This window comes from Solea solea, chromosome 10, assembly GCF_958295425.1.
Source record: "Solea solea chromosome 10, fSolSol10.1, whole genome shotgun sequence".
NCBI lineage: Eukaryota > Metazoa > Chordata > Actinopteri > Pleuronectiformes > Soleidae > Solea > Solea solea.
This window is the reverse complement of record NC_081143.1, coordinates 3,629,138-3,647,205: the sequence shown is the minus strand read 5'-3', so window position 1 is coordinate 3,647,205 and position 18,068 is coordinate 3,629,138. Positions and strand designations below refer to the sequence as shown.

At 44.0% G+C, this 18,068-nt stretch overlaps 1 protein-coding gene across 3 annotated transcripts in view; it reads left to right on the top strand.

Annotated features, from left to right (window-relative positions):
• znf827 (zinc finger protein 827) overlaps positions 1-18,068 on the top strand; it is a 63,108-nt gene that overhangs the window by 13,620 nt on the left and 31,420 nt on the right. For all 3 annotated transcript variants that reach the window (XM_058639886.1, XM_058639885.1, XM_058639887.1), the window contains exons 2-5: positions 5,720-6,997; positions 9,002-9,174; positions 9,274-9,769; positions 16,326-16,604. In XM_058639886.1, the coding sequence (XP_058495869.1) occupies positions 5,720-6,997; positions 9,002-9,174; positions 9,274-9,769; positions 16,326-16,604 (2,226 nt within the window). The remainder of the gene's footprint in view (positions 1-5,719; positions 6,998-9,001; positions 9,175-9,273; positions 9,770-16,325; positions 16,605-18,068) is intronic.

The window sequence follows — 18,068 nt, the reverse complement described above, 5'->3', positions numbered from 1 at the left end:
CCACACTGTCCTTATTGATTTTTATGGCCTTAAGTTATTTAGCTAATTATCATTACCTTGTTTTACTTTAGCGTTGCATTTTTCTCCTTTTAAGAGTAGCCACACTGTGCAGGATTTTCCCCAGTTGAGGCAAAAGTGGCAGTGGTGTCGCTAACTACCATTTAGGTGGCAAGAATGGAATACACGTTTGATAATATTTAAATAAAGTATATACTCACGGTTAATGCTCATCAATTGTGTTTTAGCTTTATATCCTCATCAATAATATGCCATCTTCACTGTAGTTGCACTGCCATGTTTCTACAAGATTTTAGAATGGACAAACTAACACTGGCTCTGTAGATGGCATCAGAGGTTTGCCTACAAACCTGGAGTGATTGGAGTATTAGCCCATTGTATCAGCTTTCTCATTAAATCCTGCATAGTGAAATATGCTCAAATTTAAAAGGAGAGGTTTTTGTTCCCCATGCCTCTTTTCAATTATTCCATTTTGTTGTATTTTGAAGAAGATAGAGAGTGTCGACCTATTTTTCCTCACTAGTTAGTGTCTTTTGGGCAGTCTGGGATGGATGAATGGTGTTACTAAAGTGTAAAAGTTTGTTTTGTAAACAGGTTGGGGGTGGGAGGTAGGCAGGTACAGACTTGAGTTTGAAAGGTGTTCTCTCACTCCACTCCAAAGGTCTGGCTGTCGGTGTGGATGTTAATAACTTTATTGACCACTGGTGAGTGAACACAAGGCATACAGTTCAACAAATAGTGCCGTATGTTGATCTGCAATGCAGAAATGGATCAAACCTCTACTGTATGATTCCTTTTGTAAGTGAATAAAAATGTTTTGGTTCATTATGAAACTTTGATGTGTACAGTGTAATATACACTACAGGTGCATAGTGATTTTCTTTGAAGAAATGTATAGATTTGCTTCAGGGTAGCACAATAAAGTGACTATTTAGTTAGTAATGAACCAGTATGTGCAGAGAAAATGCAATAGACATACATCCTCTCTCCCTCCAGCAGTTCGGTCCATACTTTTGATGACACATCTGAGGTTATGAGTAAGAATGTATTTATTTATTAATGTAAGATGCTAAAAATGGAAGGAAAAAAATAACTGTTGCACTATTGCAGATGAAGTGCATTTCATCTGCAAAGAGGAATTTCAGAGGTCCAGGGCTCTCAGTCATCTCACTCTCTTACAAGAACACTTCTCCTTCCTGTTTCACCTCTGGCATGCTGCCCAAAGTACCCACAAACCACGGAGGCCAAGGCCAAAAATACACAGATGGTAATTTGCGCTACATTTCAATACGACTCGACCACTATTATATATAGCCCTGCTGTCTGAACCCTGATCCTCACTGAGAGTATCGCCTCACCTCAGATTGCAATTGAAAGATGGGCTGTTTATGTCTTTGTCACAGACTAAACAGTACGGGATAATGGAAGTAGTTGGAGTTGAAATTCAGGAAATGACCGTCGTTTTTCATAATTTTTTAGATATTTAAAAATGGTGATTAATTATAAATACGTGGTGGACCCCAATTCCAGAATCAGGACAATGTTTCAACAAAAAGAACGGCCACCGTAGTATTTAACGGATTAGGTTACCCTTGCAGCGTCAGCTTTTCAAGTTGTGAAAGTATTGGCCTTTGCTACAAATGTGTAACTCCCAACACAAAGTGTACTATAGGTATGTATATAATGTAAATGGAAGTACTGCTAAGACTGCAGTTAATATAACGTGCTCATAATATGAATAGGTTAATTTAAAGTAACTTGATGTGTCCTCACAATGGTACAAGTTACAAGCTTCATGGTATGATGTTCTACCTCAGTGATCACATGTGCTGTCTGTTCCCTTGTTGTTTGTCATGTTTAATCAAGTTCCAAGTGGAAATAAGGTGATGGATAAAGTCTGGAGCAATTATCATGTTGCTGCTGCAAAAGAACACCAGCATTTAACAGATTGATGGCACATAATTTCATAGGGTGGGGGCTGGGGGTTTGCATGCTGCCTCCCACACATCCAGCTGGATTTATTTTGAGCGTCTGTGTTTATTTATTTATTTTATTAGTATTCTTGTTTATAGAGATGGCCAAAAAAATGGGGATGGGATGAAGCAAGTCGTGTACAAGACGAAAAGAGCATGTTAGTGTGAAAGAGATCAAGCAATTGAGAGATTATGGGAAAAGGAAGGGAAGCGACCCTGATCCAGTGCGTCCCAATTAACGGAGTTGCCTTCCTCCTGGGGAGGTTAGTCATTTGCAGAGACGTGAGCCCGCCAGTTCAGCATCTCTCCCACCATATTGTCCAGCGAGTGTTAATAAGGCAGCCATGACCGCTGGGCGTGCTCATTAGCATAGCCCGCGGCCGTGGCAACCTCCGCCAGCGCCCAGCCGGACACTTAATTACCATCAGGGCTTTTCACTGAATCCTTACTCACCGCCTTCTTTCCTATGTCCGCACCCCTGCCCTTCTTCCTTAACCCACTCCCAAACACACACACGGGAACATCACACACATGCAGTCATCGCAAAGACAGATGTGAGAGTAATTATTTTAGTAATGTAAATGTGATGGCATTAGTGTTGGTATGTTCCGGCTGACTTTTATTTATGTTATCTTTTTTTTTATGGCTTTTTAGTCAGCAATCTTTGCAATTTTAGTGATTCCCTGACCTGCACTTCTGCTCTCTATATCTTTGCTCCCTCTCTCTCATTGCTATATTAGCTCATGGGCATGACTTTCCTATTTGACATCGGTACAGCATTGATGCACCCTCGTCCAGCCTTAATCGGCTAATGGCTTTTTCTTCTTTCCTGCCCAGCCAAATCAACCCCTCCCATAACCATCCTTCTATCTGTCCCTTGCTTACTTCACCCTCCTATCTCCTCTTCTCCTACCCTGTTCAAGCCCGGGGTCAGTGAGGCCAATTTACATGCCTGGCTAAGTCACAGAGTAGCTTTGTGTGTGTCTGTGTGTGAGAGGAACACACACACACTCGCACACAGAGAGAGAGAGGGGAATATGTTAGTCACTTGCTTCACATGAGTCATGTGGTGTGTGACCTCCTGACCCACCTTTACTCCAATCCCTTGCTCCTCTCCCCCTTCTCTAAATCACTGTTCCCTTTACCAGCAATCATTCAGTGTGACAAGGTTAGTTGAAATATTGCTGACTCCTGTACTGAACTTGTGCATGTGCTTGCAAACTCAGATACACGTACCCCTCTCTAACCTAGAAAAGCTGTGTTTAAAATAACCCTGCCAAGTTCACAAATGGAGATTGTTGACAGCACTATGTGGTGAAACAAAGAACTGTCCAACCTGAACCTGAAATGTCCAACTGTTACAGCTGTAGTCCCAGGCTGTGAGCTCCCTGTCTATTTTTGTTGCAGGTTAGCTGAAGAAATAGATTTGCAAACACTGAGTTGCAACATCAAAATATTTTTAGCTGGTTTGTGTACATCTTTGGTCAAGCCGAAGATACATTTTTTTCCAGCAAGTCTTTACGCACTTTGGTCCACGCTTAAATAAGCCATAGTCTGCATTTTGACTTCTATCTGCCTCTTTGTATATGATTTGGTGACACTATACATATCTGTGGACCAGAGAGAAAATCCCATGCTGCTGCACCTCTGAATCACCCGCGTGTGAGTGTTAACAGATCCAGACTGCTGAGCACCCTGCAGCTGTTTGTCTCAACATGCAAGTCATCCCCGCCATTACACCGCTAATGGTTCTCTTTCAGTGGCAGACGTTTGCCGCCTCAGCCCGGATCTTCGTGCTTCCATCACTTGGGGGGGGGGTTGCAGTTACTGTCGTTGAGCCAGCCACCGTACTGGAGGCAAAGCAGTGGAACATGCCTCAAAAAATGCAGTCAGTGGAGGAGAACTTCAGCATTAAATCAGATTCTTGGCTGTGTAGTTGCACTTAGGTGTATACATGTGTATATGTTTTCTCTATGCATGTATAGAGTGTAGAATTCCAAGCTGGAGGCCATGGCCTTGGTAAATGTCGTTCTGCCCATGGGGTTGACTCACCTATGACACAAAAAGCCATGGTAGTGTAGTGCAACAGCCGACTTTATTGGTGTAGTGTTGTGTTCTGCTGCACCTAACCCTGAGGTGCAAGGACAAACCAAGGAAGTAGGAGAATTCAGCCTCAAAGCCGAGATCTTGGGTCAGCAATGTAGCGATTTCCCTCTAACCACATTACAGCCATTAGTGGTTCTTGCTGCTTTTTCCCATGTCACATGGAAATTGGTCAAGCCCTGCCCTGCATGACTCATTGGTGCTTTCTGCCTCTCCCTCTCTTTCATTCCTTTTGACCCTACTCAGGTGGCAAAATGGCATCAAGGCTCATTGGAAATTGGGTTCACAATATGTATATTCACTGTCTGAAAGGTACGGAAAATGATAAGGTCATTCTCATCTTACCTTATTTATCTATACGAACATCAGGTCTATCTATCTGACACTTTCTGTCAGTGTTTGTGATTTTCTATAAGATAGAAACGTGTTTGTGTTAGAGATGGAAAGATCTTGGGAAGTGGGTGAGCTTTGTTTGATACTGTTGCTGTAGAAAAAGGGGTCATGGTGGGTTGTGATTGTGGTCATCTTTGTGGACCACGGTGAGCCATGTTGGCCAGATGTCAGCCAACTCTAATGATCCCAACAGGTTGCTGCCTGGGTTGCCTGGCAACCGTTTTGACTTTGTCTGTAAACACAGAGCAGACCCACTAGGCTTTTGTCAGGGTCCTGAGGGTGAGGATGTATGTTGTGTGTGAAACATTTTAAATAATTTTTATAGCCTCATGTTTTTGTACTTACACTTCTCAGAAATCTCTGCCAGTTTCTTTTAACCAGATGCTTTGTGAGGTTGTGTACGGTAACCCAAAGAGGACATCAGTAAAAACATAAATTTTGACATTTTGTTTTGCCCAGGCTTGGTGCTTTTGACATATTGTTATGGAGGTTTGTTAATATGTATCAGGAATATTCACTTTTCTTTGTTCGCCCTTGTCTGGCAAGCTGTAATGTTTTGCTTATGAATATTGATACATGAAGTGTATATTAATGACCCTTTGTGACCTTAACCCTATCCTTATTGGCTCCCCGGTGGTATCTGCAGGCTCATGAATATTAATCTAGTTCTGTAACCTCCATTACCCTAATCTTTGCTGTCTAGCCTCCCAGAAGGACCTGTTGTCATGGTAACCCCTTTACTAGACTCTTCCACACCAAGGGTGGGAAAATATGGTTAAAAAAGGACGGAAAAATCTAAATTACTCAAATATCCTGAATGGTTGAAAATCATTTCAGTGCTCTCCTTCTTTAGCTCTTAAGTATATTTTGCACTACACATGGCTATTATGTGACTTTCGTTTGGTCAGGTAAATATGTTCCAAACAGTAGTTCCAATTAGACTTCCACATGGGACAGATCACTAATTGAGACGAGATCTTACAAACAAACAAACATGGGAAATAATAAAAGTGAATAGTTAATAATAATGTCCGTAGTTAAGTGCAGTCAGCCAGAGGCTATTACGATGCACTCCACTAGTAATAAGTGTTTGATATTCACAAACCTGACTGAATGTAGTTCAAGTGAAAAGATAATGGTTAGTCCAACTCTTCACGAGAGCAACATGTGCATACTTGTACATTTATTTCTGTTCCCTTAGGGTAAACTGTATGATTTCTCTCCTCTTCCAGATGTGGACAGCAATGAAGAAGGGGGGCCAGATGGCGGTCCTGTGGAGGAGGAGGCCTGGTTTGGGAATGCTTCTGACACACGATCAGAGTCGTCGTCCTATGGAGACACACAGGATGAGGTCCTCCTCCCCAGAGGACCTTCTCCCGATGAACGATTGGGACTTAGCACTGGGTCCGGAGACCATGAAACCTGTGGAGGAGAGAGCTTACTGGGGTGTCAGACACCTGTCCATCGTGCCTCTTTGGAACTTCTTGGACTGGATGGAGGTACATTCTCGGCCCAGGACACGCTCTCCTCTGTGGTATCATCACTGTATGGTGATGCAGCTTCTCGTGCCCTGGGAAAACCGCTCAGCAGCAACCTACGACGCCTCCTAGAGGCTGGGTCACTGAAACTTGACACTGGGGAGCTTCTGGGTCGCTCATCCAGGGGAGGCACTGGGGGCGAGTCTCCTCCAATTGGTCTAGCCCCACCATTGACCCTCTCCCCGTCTTCCCATCATGCCCACCAGTTAAGTGCCCTTGCCCGAAAAGTGGCCAATAACAACAACAACAGTGGCTCAGTCTCACCAGCCTCCTTGGCATCCTCAGTCCCCAACATAAAGCAAGAGCCTCTTGACCCCTTTAACTCTGTCACACCGAGCAATGGCGGTGGCTTTGTATGGGCAGGTATTGCAGATAAGTGGCCACCGGCCAGCTGCACCACACCCTGTGGCTCTAGTCTGTCCCCAGACTCTGCAATCCAGAAGCTTAAAGCCGCAGCAAATGCTGTACTTCAAGACAAGAATGCCGTGGCTGCATCGTCAACAGCTTCGTCCTCCTCCTCCACCTCAGCCTCATCCGCAGTGTCCGCTCTTGGAGGAGGTGGAAGAGGAGATGATGTTGTGCGCTTTGATGCCTTCAACTCTCCATTTAGCCCACAGTCAGCTAGCTCTACCCTTGCTGCGCTTTCCAAGAAAGTCAGTGAGAGGAGCCAAGCTTCGTCAACAACAAGTGCTGCTCCTGACCATCAAGCCTCAGCAAGTTCCTTTCTTTCACTTGTGTCAATGACCTCCTCTGCTGCCTTGCTCAAAGAGGTGGCAGCCAGGGCAGCGGGAAACCTTCTGGCAGAAAAGAAAGAAGGTTCCCCTGTGGCAACTGCTGGGGTCCTCCAAGATGATGTGAAGCCTTTGCTGGACAAGAACCAGAAGGGCTCTGCACCGTCCACACCCACCCAGAACCTAGAGTTGCTGTTACCCTCCACTCCTAAGGGCAGAGGCAAACCCAACAGCCAAGCAGGTAAACTAAATAGACAATACAATAATGATATATGCATGTCAATCACCTTTTAATTTTATATATCATGACGTTCATCATAATAACGGTCACACAGGTTCTACAAGTTCACATTCACGATGCATAAAATTGACAGACCATGAAGGTTCAAGATCATTTTAGCTGCACAAATGGTTGGTTCAATGCAAATATTGTCTTTATCATTATACTTGTTTCCATTCAGCCTTTCAAAGAAACAACACCACGGATGTATAGAATTGCAAATTGAAGCTGTTAACACATTTAAGCTAATATTGCACTCCGCTCCAAATAGATGAGATGTCTTGCTGTCACAGTGTGGGAGAGCAGCAGCTTTACTTGTCACCAAAACACGATGAGGGAAAGCGCAATTCTGAACTTCCATGACATGTTTTCTCTAGTTTTGTAATAGTTTTGTTCTCACCTCACTGGCGCTGAAGTAGCAAGTAGTGAAGCTTCAGCTTAACTGTCAGCCGAGCAGAGAGCATTGCTGAAAGAAAACAGCCCTGGCTGGCCTTCTAGTCTGGGAAATGGTCTGTGGGCTCAACGGGGGGTTCCGACTGAGACTTCACTGCCTTCCCAGACCAGCTCGTTTGTGCTCGGATGTGCACGCTGCCAAAAGGGGGCCGTCAGTGTGTGCTCGGCACAGTGGGGAGCCCTGGAGTCCATATCCATCTCAGCAGCCTCCTCCTGGCTTCAGCCCCCACTCACCAGAGCCCTCTGCACAGATCAGCACAGCAGACTTAAGGCCAAACACATCATACTTTCCACTGACTGGATACAGATGTGTGCACGCCACACTCTCTCTCAATTTCTTTCTCCCTCTTATGCTCTCTTTCCCTCCCTCTCTCTGTTACTCACAAATGGCCATGCAGTATATTCTGTACGTGTGTACACTGATGCAGACACATAACCCAAACAAGGGTACACACAAAGATCTCACACAAGTGCACAGAGAGAAAGAACGTTTAAAAATGCTGGCTCTAACTAAGTCGCCTTTAGGGAGAACAGAATGTTTTCAGAGAGATGGATGGGCACTTTTGAGGGATTGTGTCGCAACCCCGCCAAATCTAAAATGGCTGGATCAAATTGACTTCAGACAGATGAGGCAGTTGATGTAATATTCTGTGATGTGCATGCTAAAGAGGGGGGTCTGCTCTAACCCATGGGCTGTCAAGGTCGTGCAGTGCTGTAAAGATGCAGGTAGTTGTTTGGTCGCCAGACTGAAAAATGTGACCTTGATTATTGACTGTCATGTCTTGTTTTATTGTTGTCCCTTGCCAATGCCGCTATAACGCTGTATTGCTTTCTTATGCTCTCTCTTCATACACAAAGGGAAGCTTATTCCCTGTTTTTTTTAAGAATGTGGCTGTGATTTCACAGAAAACAGACATTTACACACACAAGATAAATGTACCAGAGAAACTCTCCTGTTTTATTTCAGCTTCACAGGCCTCAACTAAAAGTAAGCTTAAGTCATTTTTGCTTTGTGATCTCTGCTGTGCTTGTAGAGGTTGGGCCGCAGATGGCAGTTTATTGTTGCAAATAGGCAGTCTCGAGGTTTTACACCTCAGGTCAATGAATGGCTGAGCACAGTAATTTCACCAAACACTGATTACCAGATGTTTTTCAAAGAACGGTGCTGGAATACTTATGAAGCCATCCTGACAGGCCCTTGTAGAATTTGTAATGCAATCATGCCTCTTTCTAATAAGACCAATTAAACAGTAATGGATGCCGGATATGAAGCCAACAACAATAATCGAGATACTAAAACATGCTCGAGTTTTTACTTCCATTGTTCTATTGCTTCCAGCTGGCATATCCCTTGATAGTTTTCACAATTAGGTGTGCAGGGATTGTCTTTTGCATATCTGTGAATACTGTAGTGACTTTTATTTCCTTTTAAAAATAATACATTTTCCCCATTCTGTTTCGACATTCTTTGTAAATAATATCACATAACACTGACCTGTGGTCCTTTTCAAGGCTCTCCTGAGGATGGTGGCAAACCTTTCCAGTGTCCGGTGTGTGGACTGGTCATCAAACGCAAGAGCTACTGGAAGAGACACATGGTCATTCACACAGGCTTAAAAAGCCACCAGTGTCCACTGTGCCCCTTCCGCTGTGCTCGCAAAGACAATCTCAAGTCCCACATGAAGGTGAGAGCATATCTTGAGATCATGACTCTTGCTAATAATAATTAATAATTGTAGAGAAAAAAAAAATCTTGTCTCTTGAAATTGTCCTGTTTTCTTCAGGTACATCAGCACCAGGACCGCGGTGAGACGTTCCAGTGTGAACTTTGCCCCTTCACCTCTTCCCGTCACTTCAGTCTAAAGCTTCACATGCGCTGCCACCAGCACTTCCCCCGCACAGACGTCAAGGTGAAAGAAGAGCTCACCACCGACACAGAGGGCGAAGGCTCCCTGATGGACGACACCAGCTCCACAGACCTCAGAGGGACAGAGGTGTCCCCGCTACACTCGGACACTCCACAGCAGACATCCCCTCCAGTCGAGGCTTCCTCCAATCATATCCACATCAAGGAGGAACCACAGGAGAGAGACCTGTCTGTGCTCTCGCCATTTAGCATCTGCAGGGACCGTCCCAGCAGCAGTGCCAACTCCTTGGAACTACCTGGAGTTGGTGTTGGAGTCGGGGTCAGATCCAGTCCTAGTGGTCCAACCACAGCCTCCCTCTTCAGCCCTGACATCACCACTAAGACGGCTACTGACCTGCTTATAAAGCTATCAGGTTAGCATGAATATTTAAAGTCACTTCAACTCAATTTGAATCTATTCTATCGTCTTACATCTGTGAATACTCTTGTAGTTCAAATGTTATCATCAAATATAAAAAAGCAAATACTTGTTCTACTTAAAGTGATATGGTTTTGAGAAAAGCAAGAGAAATAGTTCATTCAGAGACACTAATAGCTTGACTCCTGTAATCCATAATTATTTTGTTTATTGTACCATTTTCTCAACTTGACTTCAGTCAACTCCAGTCATCACAGCTGCACTTTTATCACAAGCATTTCACTTCCGAGACTTCCGCGTGAAGACATCTGTGCTGATCTGATGTTGTTTTTGATTCTTTCCCTGTCACCAGAAATAACATTCATAAGATGTGTAAACAGTCTTATGTTTATAGTTCCAGGTCAATGCCACAGTTCTTCTCTGTGAACAGATTTTAATGGTTTTTAAAACAATTGGATCTCGAAATGACTGTACTGACAGTAAGGTTTCCTTTTACAATACAAGTTGCCATGTGATGTGGATTTTTTAGTTTTTCAACTTAATGATGCAGCATTTTTTTAGCTAAACAGTCATGCTGCTGTCAGGCATATTAGACACAGGCCATGTTTAGATGGATTTCACCATGTTGCAAAATATCAAAGGATAAACCAGGAGAAAAGCAAGATTGATGGAGAAAGGTTGTCCAAGGTTCAGCAGTGGGGTCGAGGCTATGGCTGCCACTCTTCCACTTAATGCTGTGTAATTAGATTGAGATCTTGAGTGCGGATGGGAGGAAAAAACCCTGGGAACATTAGATTAATTAAAAATTTATGCATAATTCATTATTAAAAAGGAATTCATAATTTGAAATGATTAGCGCCCTCAGCACCATCCTGTGACCCCACCAGGATGCACAGGGATTGGGCTGGTTTAGTTAACTCCCCCTCAATATTGCATGCCCCGGCGCCACATGGATGCCTCCTGGGTGCCAGTTGCACTTCACTCCCAGACTGCACAATTAAGCCCAGGCAACTCCCAAAGGAGCCAAGATGGCTCCTCACAATGTCAGTCCAGTGTCACTTGGCGGACATCTTAGTCAGGGCATCATTCAAGGACAGTGAGAGAGGATATAAAAACACCGGACAAGATGTTCAACTTGAATGCATGGTGATGGGGATTTAGTAAATATTGCTTCGTTGATCACAAAGTTTACTCTTTGTTGGGGGCTGGAGTTAAAGGTATGGGCTATGAGAATGAGGAAAAACTGGCCTCAGATCATGCTGAGACCATGCCACAGAGCAGTCGGAGAGTCAGAGAGGGAGAGGTGAGGAGGTTCCTCCTGGGACTTCGAGACTCTATTTCTTTTGACCTCTCTGCCAACCCAGATTGAGGGTGTACACGAGCAGCTCATCCCTCCTGCTTTTACACTGCTGTCTCAGTGCCTCAATCCCACAAGGAGGAGGAGGGGTTGTATAAAAAGCTGGAAAGGGAAAGATAAAAAAAAAAGACAGATAATGTGACAGCAAGCGAGGGAGAGGGAGAAAGCGGTAAAGAGGGAGTTGCATTGAGTTCCCCAGGCATAAAAAGCCACTGAACTCTTTCTGACCTCTGACATCATAAGCATATAATTTTTTTGGCTGCCCTGCTTCCCACTGAGTGTTATACTGATACCCTTTGATTTTTATCCTTGCACGCTGACACAACCGTTAGCTATCCAGTGTGATCCACATTTTGATTCGGAGATGAAAGCCACCGAGGCACTTTGAAATGCACAGCCCCTACCCTGTGCCCAGTGGACCCTGAGTTAATAATGACAGTGGGCACTGCGCACCCTCCAAACGCCAGCCCCACCTCCCTGCTGCGGTGACACAGGCACAACGAGCTTGACCCTGGCTGGGTGTGAATAATTGGCATGCAGGGGGTTGTGGGAGGTGTTGCATCTGTCATGATGCTTCTGCAGTTGTCTTATTTATCTTTGTCCTCTGAGAATATGCATGCAATGCTTTGCTACAGTCGGATGACGCACAGGCAGAATTTTAACACGTGTAAACCTGAGAATTTTTAATAACCTTGTGGAACATGTATATTATTCTCTATCGGCATGTCCTGTTCTGCTATGATCTATTGTATGTTCAAGTTACACCATTTCTTGGTTGACTTGGTGAATGACACCGAGTATTTTAGATTCTGAAATGTCCCGTATTTAGCTTAGGCTCTTTTAGAATATTTTTTATTCAATCTGTAATCTTATGTCCCCCTGCTTTTCAGCTCTGCTTGAGCAGACACAGGCAGGCCTTTTGTGTGTGACCTCTGGTACATACATCCCCACTGCAGCCATCAGTATCACTGTCCACTGTCTAGCACACTGTCAGCTATTGTTGAGTTCTCAACCTGCTCCATGTAGCCCTGTGCGTTTTTTTTTCCTCCACGAGAAAACAGCAGCCAATTGTCAGAGGGGGATCAGGCCAGCGTGACAGAGGTGGAAAGCTAATGAAGTTATTTGACGGAAGCCCTGGCCGTGGAGTGAGAGGTGAGGCAGAGTGGACAAGCACCTGGCAGAGAGACAGATGAAGCACGAGAGAAAAGTGCGGTGAAAGAGAGACGAACAGGAAAGAGAACGGCAATAGACGTCGCGTTGGTGGCAGATGTCAGAAGAGTGTTGTAACATGGACACAAACTGATGGCATCGTCAACCCTGAGCTGGAAGCAGCTTTACAGTATCATGCACAAGGAGCTGACCCTGGCCTCAGTACGCACTCCCAGAGGCAGGAATCTAACAGAAGAGAAAGCCAGTCACACAGAGATGCACATCTCCTCCTCACATCTGTGTTCACTTCACAAGATCATCTGCCATAGACTGAATGTGCATGATGCCATTGTGATTGTCAAATCCTAGTAGACAATAAGCTGAAGTATAAGATTGCCATTGTAGGCTGATATTTTTTTCCTTTTGATACTGGGCAATGGCTCTTATCATTGAGCCATCATTTTATAGAAGAAAAAAATATATATGCCCATTGGATTAGGCCACTTAATAATTCAGTGGCCTCTCTAATATAGATTCTGATTCTGAGTGGAAATACACTCTATATATAGCGATGATCCAAAAGGTCACCAGAGTGATCTGACTTTGTGTGTGAGTGCATGACCTGTGGTTGTTGTTGTTCTCATTAGGGTAAGAAGTGAGGAGAATTTAAGAAGCTGAGTTTGTGTTGGGTCTGTATTTGTCCGTGGTTCATATGCATCCCAGCATAGTAATGCAGCATGTGTTGTGTTGTATGTGGCTGTGCAGGTAAAAGGGATAGTGTATTTTTATGTGTGTTTGTGAGATGGTGACCAAGTGTGGTGTCCCTGTCTGATCCGACATGGCCCAACACGCTTCTAATTAGAGGACGTCCTTCCAGGTGCTGACCAGGTTATACTTAGCCTGCCCGCTGACATCTGACGGTATGACATTTCCAGCTGGTGCCACGTGTGACCCTGCGCCACTGCCCCTGAACTTGAAGGTCATCCCCCACCCCCACTGCTCAGCCTCCTCTCTCTGCCCGTTTTGAACTACAGCCCCAGCCTGCCATGGTGTGGCACTGTGGCATCATGACACCGCATGGTTGGTCAAAACACCAGCACCTGTCCCCTTTTCATGCCCTGTATCCCCTGTCCCTGAGGCCTCTATCCCTCTGGCGTAGATCATCATTAATCAGAGGGGCCAGAGCTGGCACAGATTGATGATGCGAGCAGGGGGTGGCAGGCCCGTGGCTGTTAGAGATGTTAGGTGAGACAGTAGGGTGAGGAACAGAGCAGATCTCTGCTGGGTCAAGAGGAGAGTGGTCAGCAGTCTGCTCAAGAGTGATGGCCTTTCTTAAATCCATGCCCTATGTGTCTACTAGTATAGAATAGAATAGAATAGAATAGAATAGAAACTCTATTAATCCCCTTAGGGAAATTATTTCTCTGCATTTGACCCATTAGGAGCAGTGGGCTGCCACACTGAGTACACTGCGCCCGGGGAGCAATGGGGTTGGGTACCTTGCTCAGGGTTACCCCAGCCCTTTCGACCTGGTGGGGACTTGAACCGGTTACAAGCCAAGTTCCCTTTCCACTTGGCCATGGGCTGCCCACCCGTATGTAAGACTGAGAGTGTGCACATGGCATGGTGCACAGATTGTTTGAGGTGTCGGGGCTTGTTTTAGAAGATGTGCAGATGTGTGTGTGTGTGTGTGTGTGTGTGTGTGTTTGCTGGCACATTTAACCTCAGTCAAATTAGTTTGAATCCGGGATGCACCAATCCGGCTTTTTCAGTCCTGATACCGATGCCTGGCCTTTGCATATCAGCCGATACCCAATACCGATCCGATACCATATTTGAATTAATAAACTGTTTACCTTACCATGTGGAAGAGACTGCTGAGGGCATCAGGCTTGACTTAAACATTACTTTTGTAGCTTTATAAAACAAAATGTTTCAAATGAACACATAACACACATTTTGAGTTACAAAACAACTGTGCACCAGCAGCAACTTGAAACTGCATTCAAACATAAACAGGAATCAAACTTATTTGTTTCCATTTTGTGCAAACAGGAAATCAAAATACAATCCTATAACATTTAGCAGCTGAAACTGATGATAAATAAATAGCTAAACTAAGTCAAACACACACAAACAGAAGTCGAAACTTATTTGTAAACATGTAGTGCAGTCTCCCACTACCCACTGACCTGTTGTTACCCAGAATGTTCACTGAAGCATCAATGGCAGGTTCTTTCTCATGAAAACAAGCATTTCTGCCCCCTCTGGTGCGAGTCCTTTTCTTTTCTCATCCACAGTAAGCAGTATCTCACTTTCTACACTAGTGTTGCATTTATGCTGTCAGCTAGGAGTCTTTCCCTTCTTTACAGTGCATCCGCCAATATAAGCCGCTGCATCGTCTTGTCGTCTTTGGGGTATCATGCTTTTTAGTGTGATGCTTTTAGAGGAGCTTGATTAAGTTGGTAATGTTGTATTTTGCCGTGTTACCACCACGTCTTGTAACCTTGCAGATATTGCAAGTAGCCGTCAAACTCGTTGGCGTGCCAAGCGTAAAATAATTCCAAACACCGGATTCTTTTAACTCGCTCCATGTTGTTGATCTGTGCTGCTGACATGTGATGCAGCATGCATTGCACTCGCAGACATAGACTTGAAGTGAATAAATTGGCATCATAGATCATCCCCATTATCTGGTTATTTTGTCAACATCGGGGGGCCGATATTCAATATCAGTATTGCATCGGTGCATTCCAGACGTGTCTTTAGAGATTAATCAGTATCTTTTTAGTGGCCTCCTTACCTGTGGAACTTCAGCAAATATATTTTCTGATTTCTGTCTCTCCCACCTCCTCTTTGAGGAATAAGTGTCTTGCAGATATTTTTATAAAATTAACAACAATCATGGAAATATTACGTATTTTAAGTGATGCCCTGTTGTGTAATGTTGCAGCCATGTTGTCTTATTTATTCTGACCTCTCAACGTTGTTGAGTCTTGCATACAACTCTGCTTCCCTATTTCATGTGGGAGATATAGATATATATGACAACAATGCATTATTATAATCTTACCATTTTAAATGTAAACACTGTAAATCATAGTCTTTGTAAATCATAGTTTTTAGCACACGGTGTAGTGGAACGTGCTGGGAGACACAAAGACATGTGCATGGCCTGCTGTTCTTTTCTTGGCGGCTATCGGAAGTTGCTCCATGTCTAATTATTAATTATTCATCTAAGGCGGATTAAATGTGGCCCAGTTTTTCTTGAAGATGGCTGTAGAGCAGAGGGATGCATGTGACACTTCACTCCCTAACCTAAGCTGAGATGGTGGATAAGCTGATTGCTATCGGGTCCCATCGAAACAGCGGAATTGTTTAATGTTCTTAGTCTGAAATGGATTTGGAAGATGTCAGAGGTACAAAGGAACGAGACAAACCAGACTTAAAGTGGACTGATGTGAAGAATAACGTGCACTGAAATGAATGGGATGGAGAACGTAGCAATGTGAAGGACAAAGGAAGAAGGGGATGATGGGAATTTGTTGCCCTAAAGATGAAAGACGGGCAGCAATGAGGCTTCACCTTGTGTTGACCTACACCGCGTGGATTGTGGAAAGTGATATTACTATAAGAAAATCCACTATGGTTCACTTTGTCGTTTCCTTTAATTTGAATATTTCTGCTGGTCATATGTCCTGTTGTGTGTGTCTGTGTGTGTGTGTGTGTGTGTGGATACAGTCCTTTATACTTATGTTAAGCTTTAAAATAAGCAGGTCCTATGACACATTAAATTTCACTTGTTAATGTTTTTGAAGTATTGATGACCAGTTGAAGGACCAGTAATATTTAGAACAAAATCTGTAACCCAGAAAGACAATGGGAAGCCTCCACATGATCTCGTGTTATTGCTGAGACATTCAGGCACCTTTTTAAAAGTAAGTCTTTTAAAAGGTACAAGGTCTTTCCTCCTCCTGCCCTTGACACAATTTCTCCTCTTCATGTCCTCTCATTCTTTTGGTCTTCTATCTCTTTCTTGTTGCAGCGGCCAACCAGAGGGAGACGCTCAAGTCTCCATTCCATCTGAAGGAAGAGCCCAAAGTAGAAGAAGCACTCAGCCCTAGACCATCCTCCCAGTCCATGAGCCAGGTCCATCCAAGCTTTCCTGGGTCATTTTGTCAGGACAGAACAACAGCGCATGCAGCAGTCAATGAGCGCTTAGGGCCACTGAAACCAAGAGAAGGAAGCCCCATGGCTAAGAACAGCTTGCTGAGCCAGGATATCAACATGAAGGTGGCCTCCGAGCTGCTGATTAAGCTTTCAGGTAGGCCCTCGTTATGGATTTGTGCAATTTTTGTTATGTTAAAGGGGAAATGCAAATTAGCTTTACAGCTTTCAGTGGTCATTATATACATAAATATTTCTTGGAATGAAGAGATCATGCATGTCCTATTTTTCTGTGTGTGTCGGTCAGCTTTTTAGAGTTTCAGCGCAGAAGGTTAGCTGTAGGCCAGAGGTTATGTCACAAACTGCCATAAAAGGGTTCTGTTGTTTTCTTCAATGGCACACCTAACCAAGCTAAAATTGGGGTCTTCTCAAAGGTGAGCAAAGTGTACCTGTGTGGGGAAAAAACAAATAGTGTGGAATGTTTTTTCTCTCTCTGCAGCCTCTGTACAGGGTAGTGGCTGAAAACTTCTGTGATGATATTCAGGTCGCTTGTCTTGACCCTTCATTTTCTGTCTCTCCCTCTCTGCATCAGGTTGTTCCAACTATTGTGGAACAAAGTGTAGATTTATTTTTATAGTTGCTGTTTTCTCTTAAGTTCCGCTACAAAACACGGCAAACTGGCAAATAAAAACTCATCCCTTACTTGGCCTTTCCATGACAAATTTTCACAAACATCATGGCCTAACCTAGAGGGCGCCACTCTGGACTCAAAATAAGCGACTGCTGCATGATTTAGGCTTAAAATCTCCTGGTTTGAGTTCAGCAGGATTCTTGCTACCAAGTCCTCAGTCAGAGACTGACAGCATTGCTCTCAATTTTGTAGCACAGTGTGTGTGCATTATGGAAGTGGTGACCATTGCTTTAATGCTTTGTACAACCATCTATTTTAGCTTGGATCTAAATCACTATTTAGTGCTACATCTGGTTCAAGTGTGTTGTGGACAGGTGTTTGTCCACTGTGGACTGCTTAAGTGTACCTCTCAGCCTTTTAGCCAAGTATTATACATCAACAGTGCTAGTGTTTTGTTTTTTTTTACCATGTAATGCATGAGAAAATGTGATTTTCTGATTAACAATTAAATGCATTCATTACATCCTTCTTAGGTTTTTAACATTTAAGTTGGTCTAAAACCTAGTAGGCCTCGTGGACTGCTGCTACTTTGGAACATGTACACATTTTGCTATACTGACAATAAGTATACATTCAAGTATAAAAAAAACATGAAGCAAATGGCAGCCTAAAGGTGGCACAGTCGGCGGCTTTTTATCCTGTGCCAGTGTGTATGTGTTGTTACAGACACCACACACCGATTGCTATTGTTCTCTCTGAGTCGACCGGTGTTCAGAGTGACTCATGTGAGCGGTGAGCTCTGTGGTACTACACGTGTGCTGCTCCACTGCCTGCCCGCAGGTCACGTTTCCTTGTGTGTGCGTGTCCTTTTGTGTGTGCGTCTGAGGAAGACAAAACTGACATGATTGCAACTTGAACAACAACAACAACAAACAAACAAACAAGACAGTGGCCTTTTTGTGTCAGAGACATTGAGAGAATGGTTTGTAA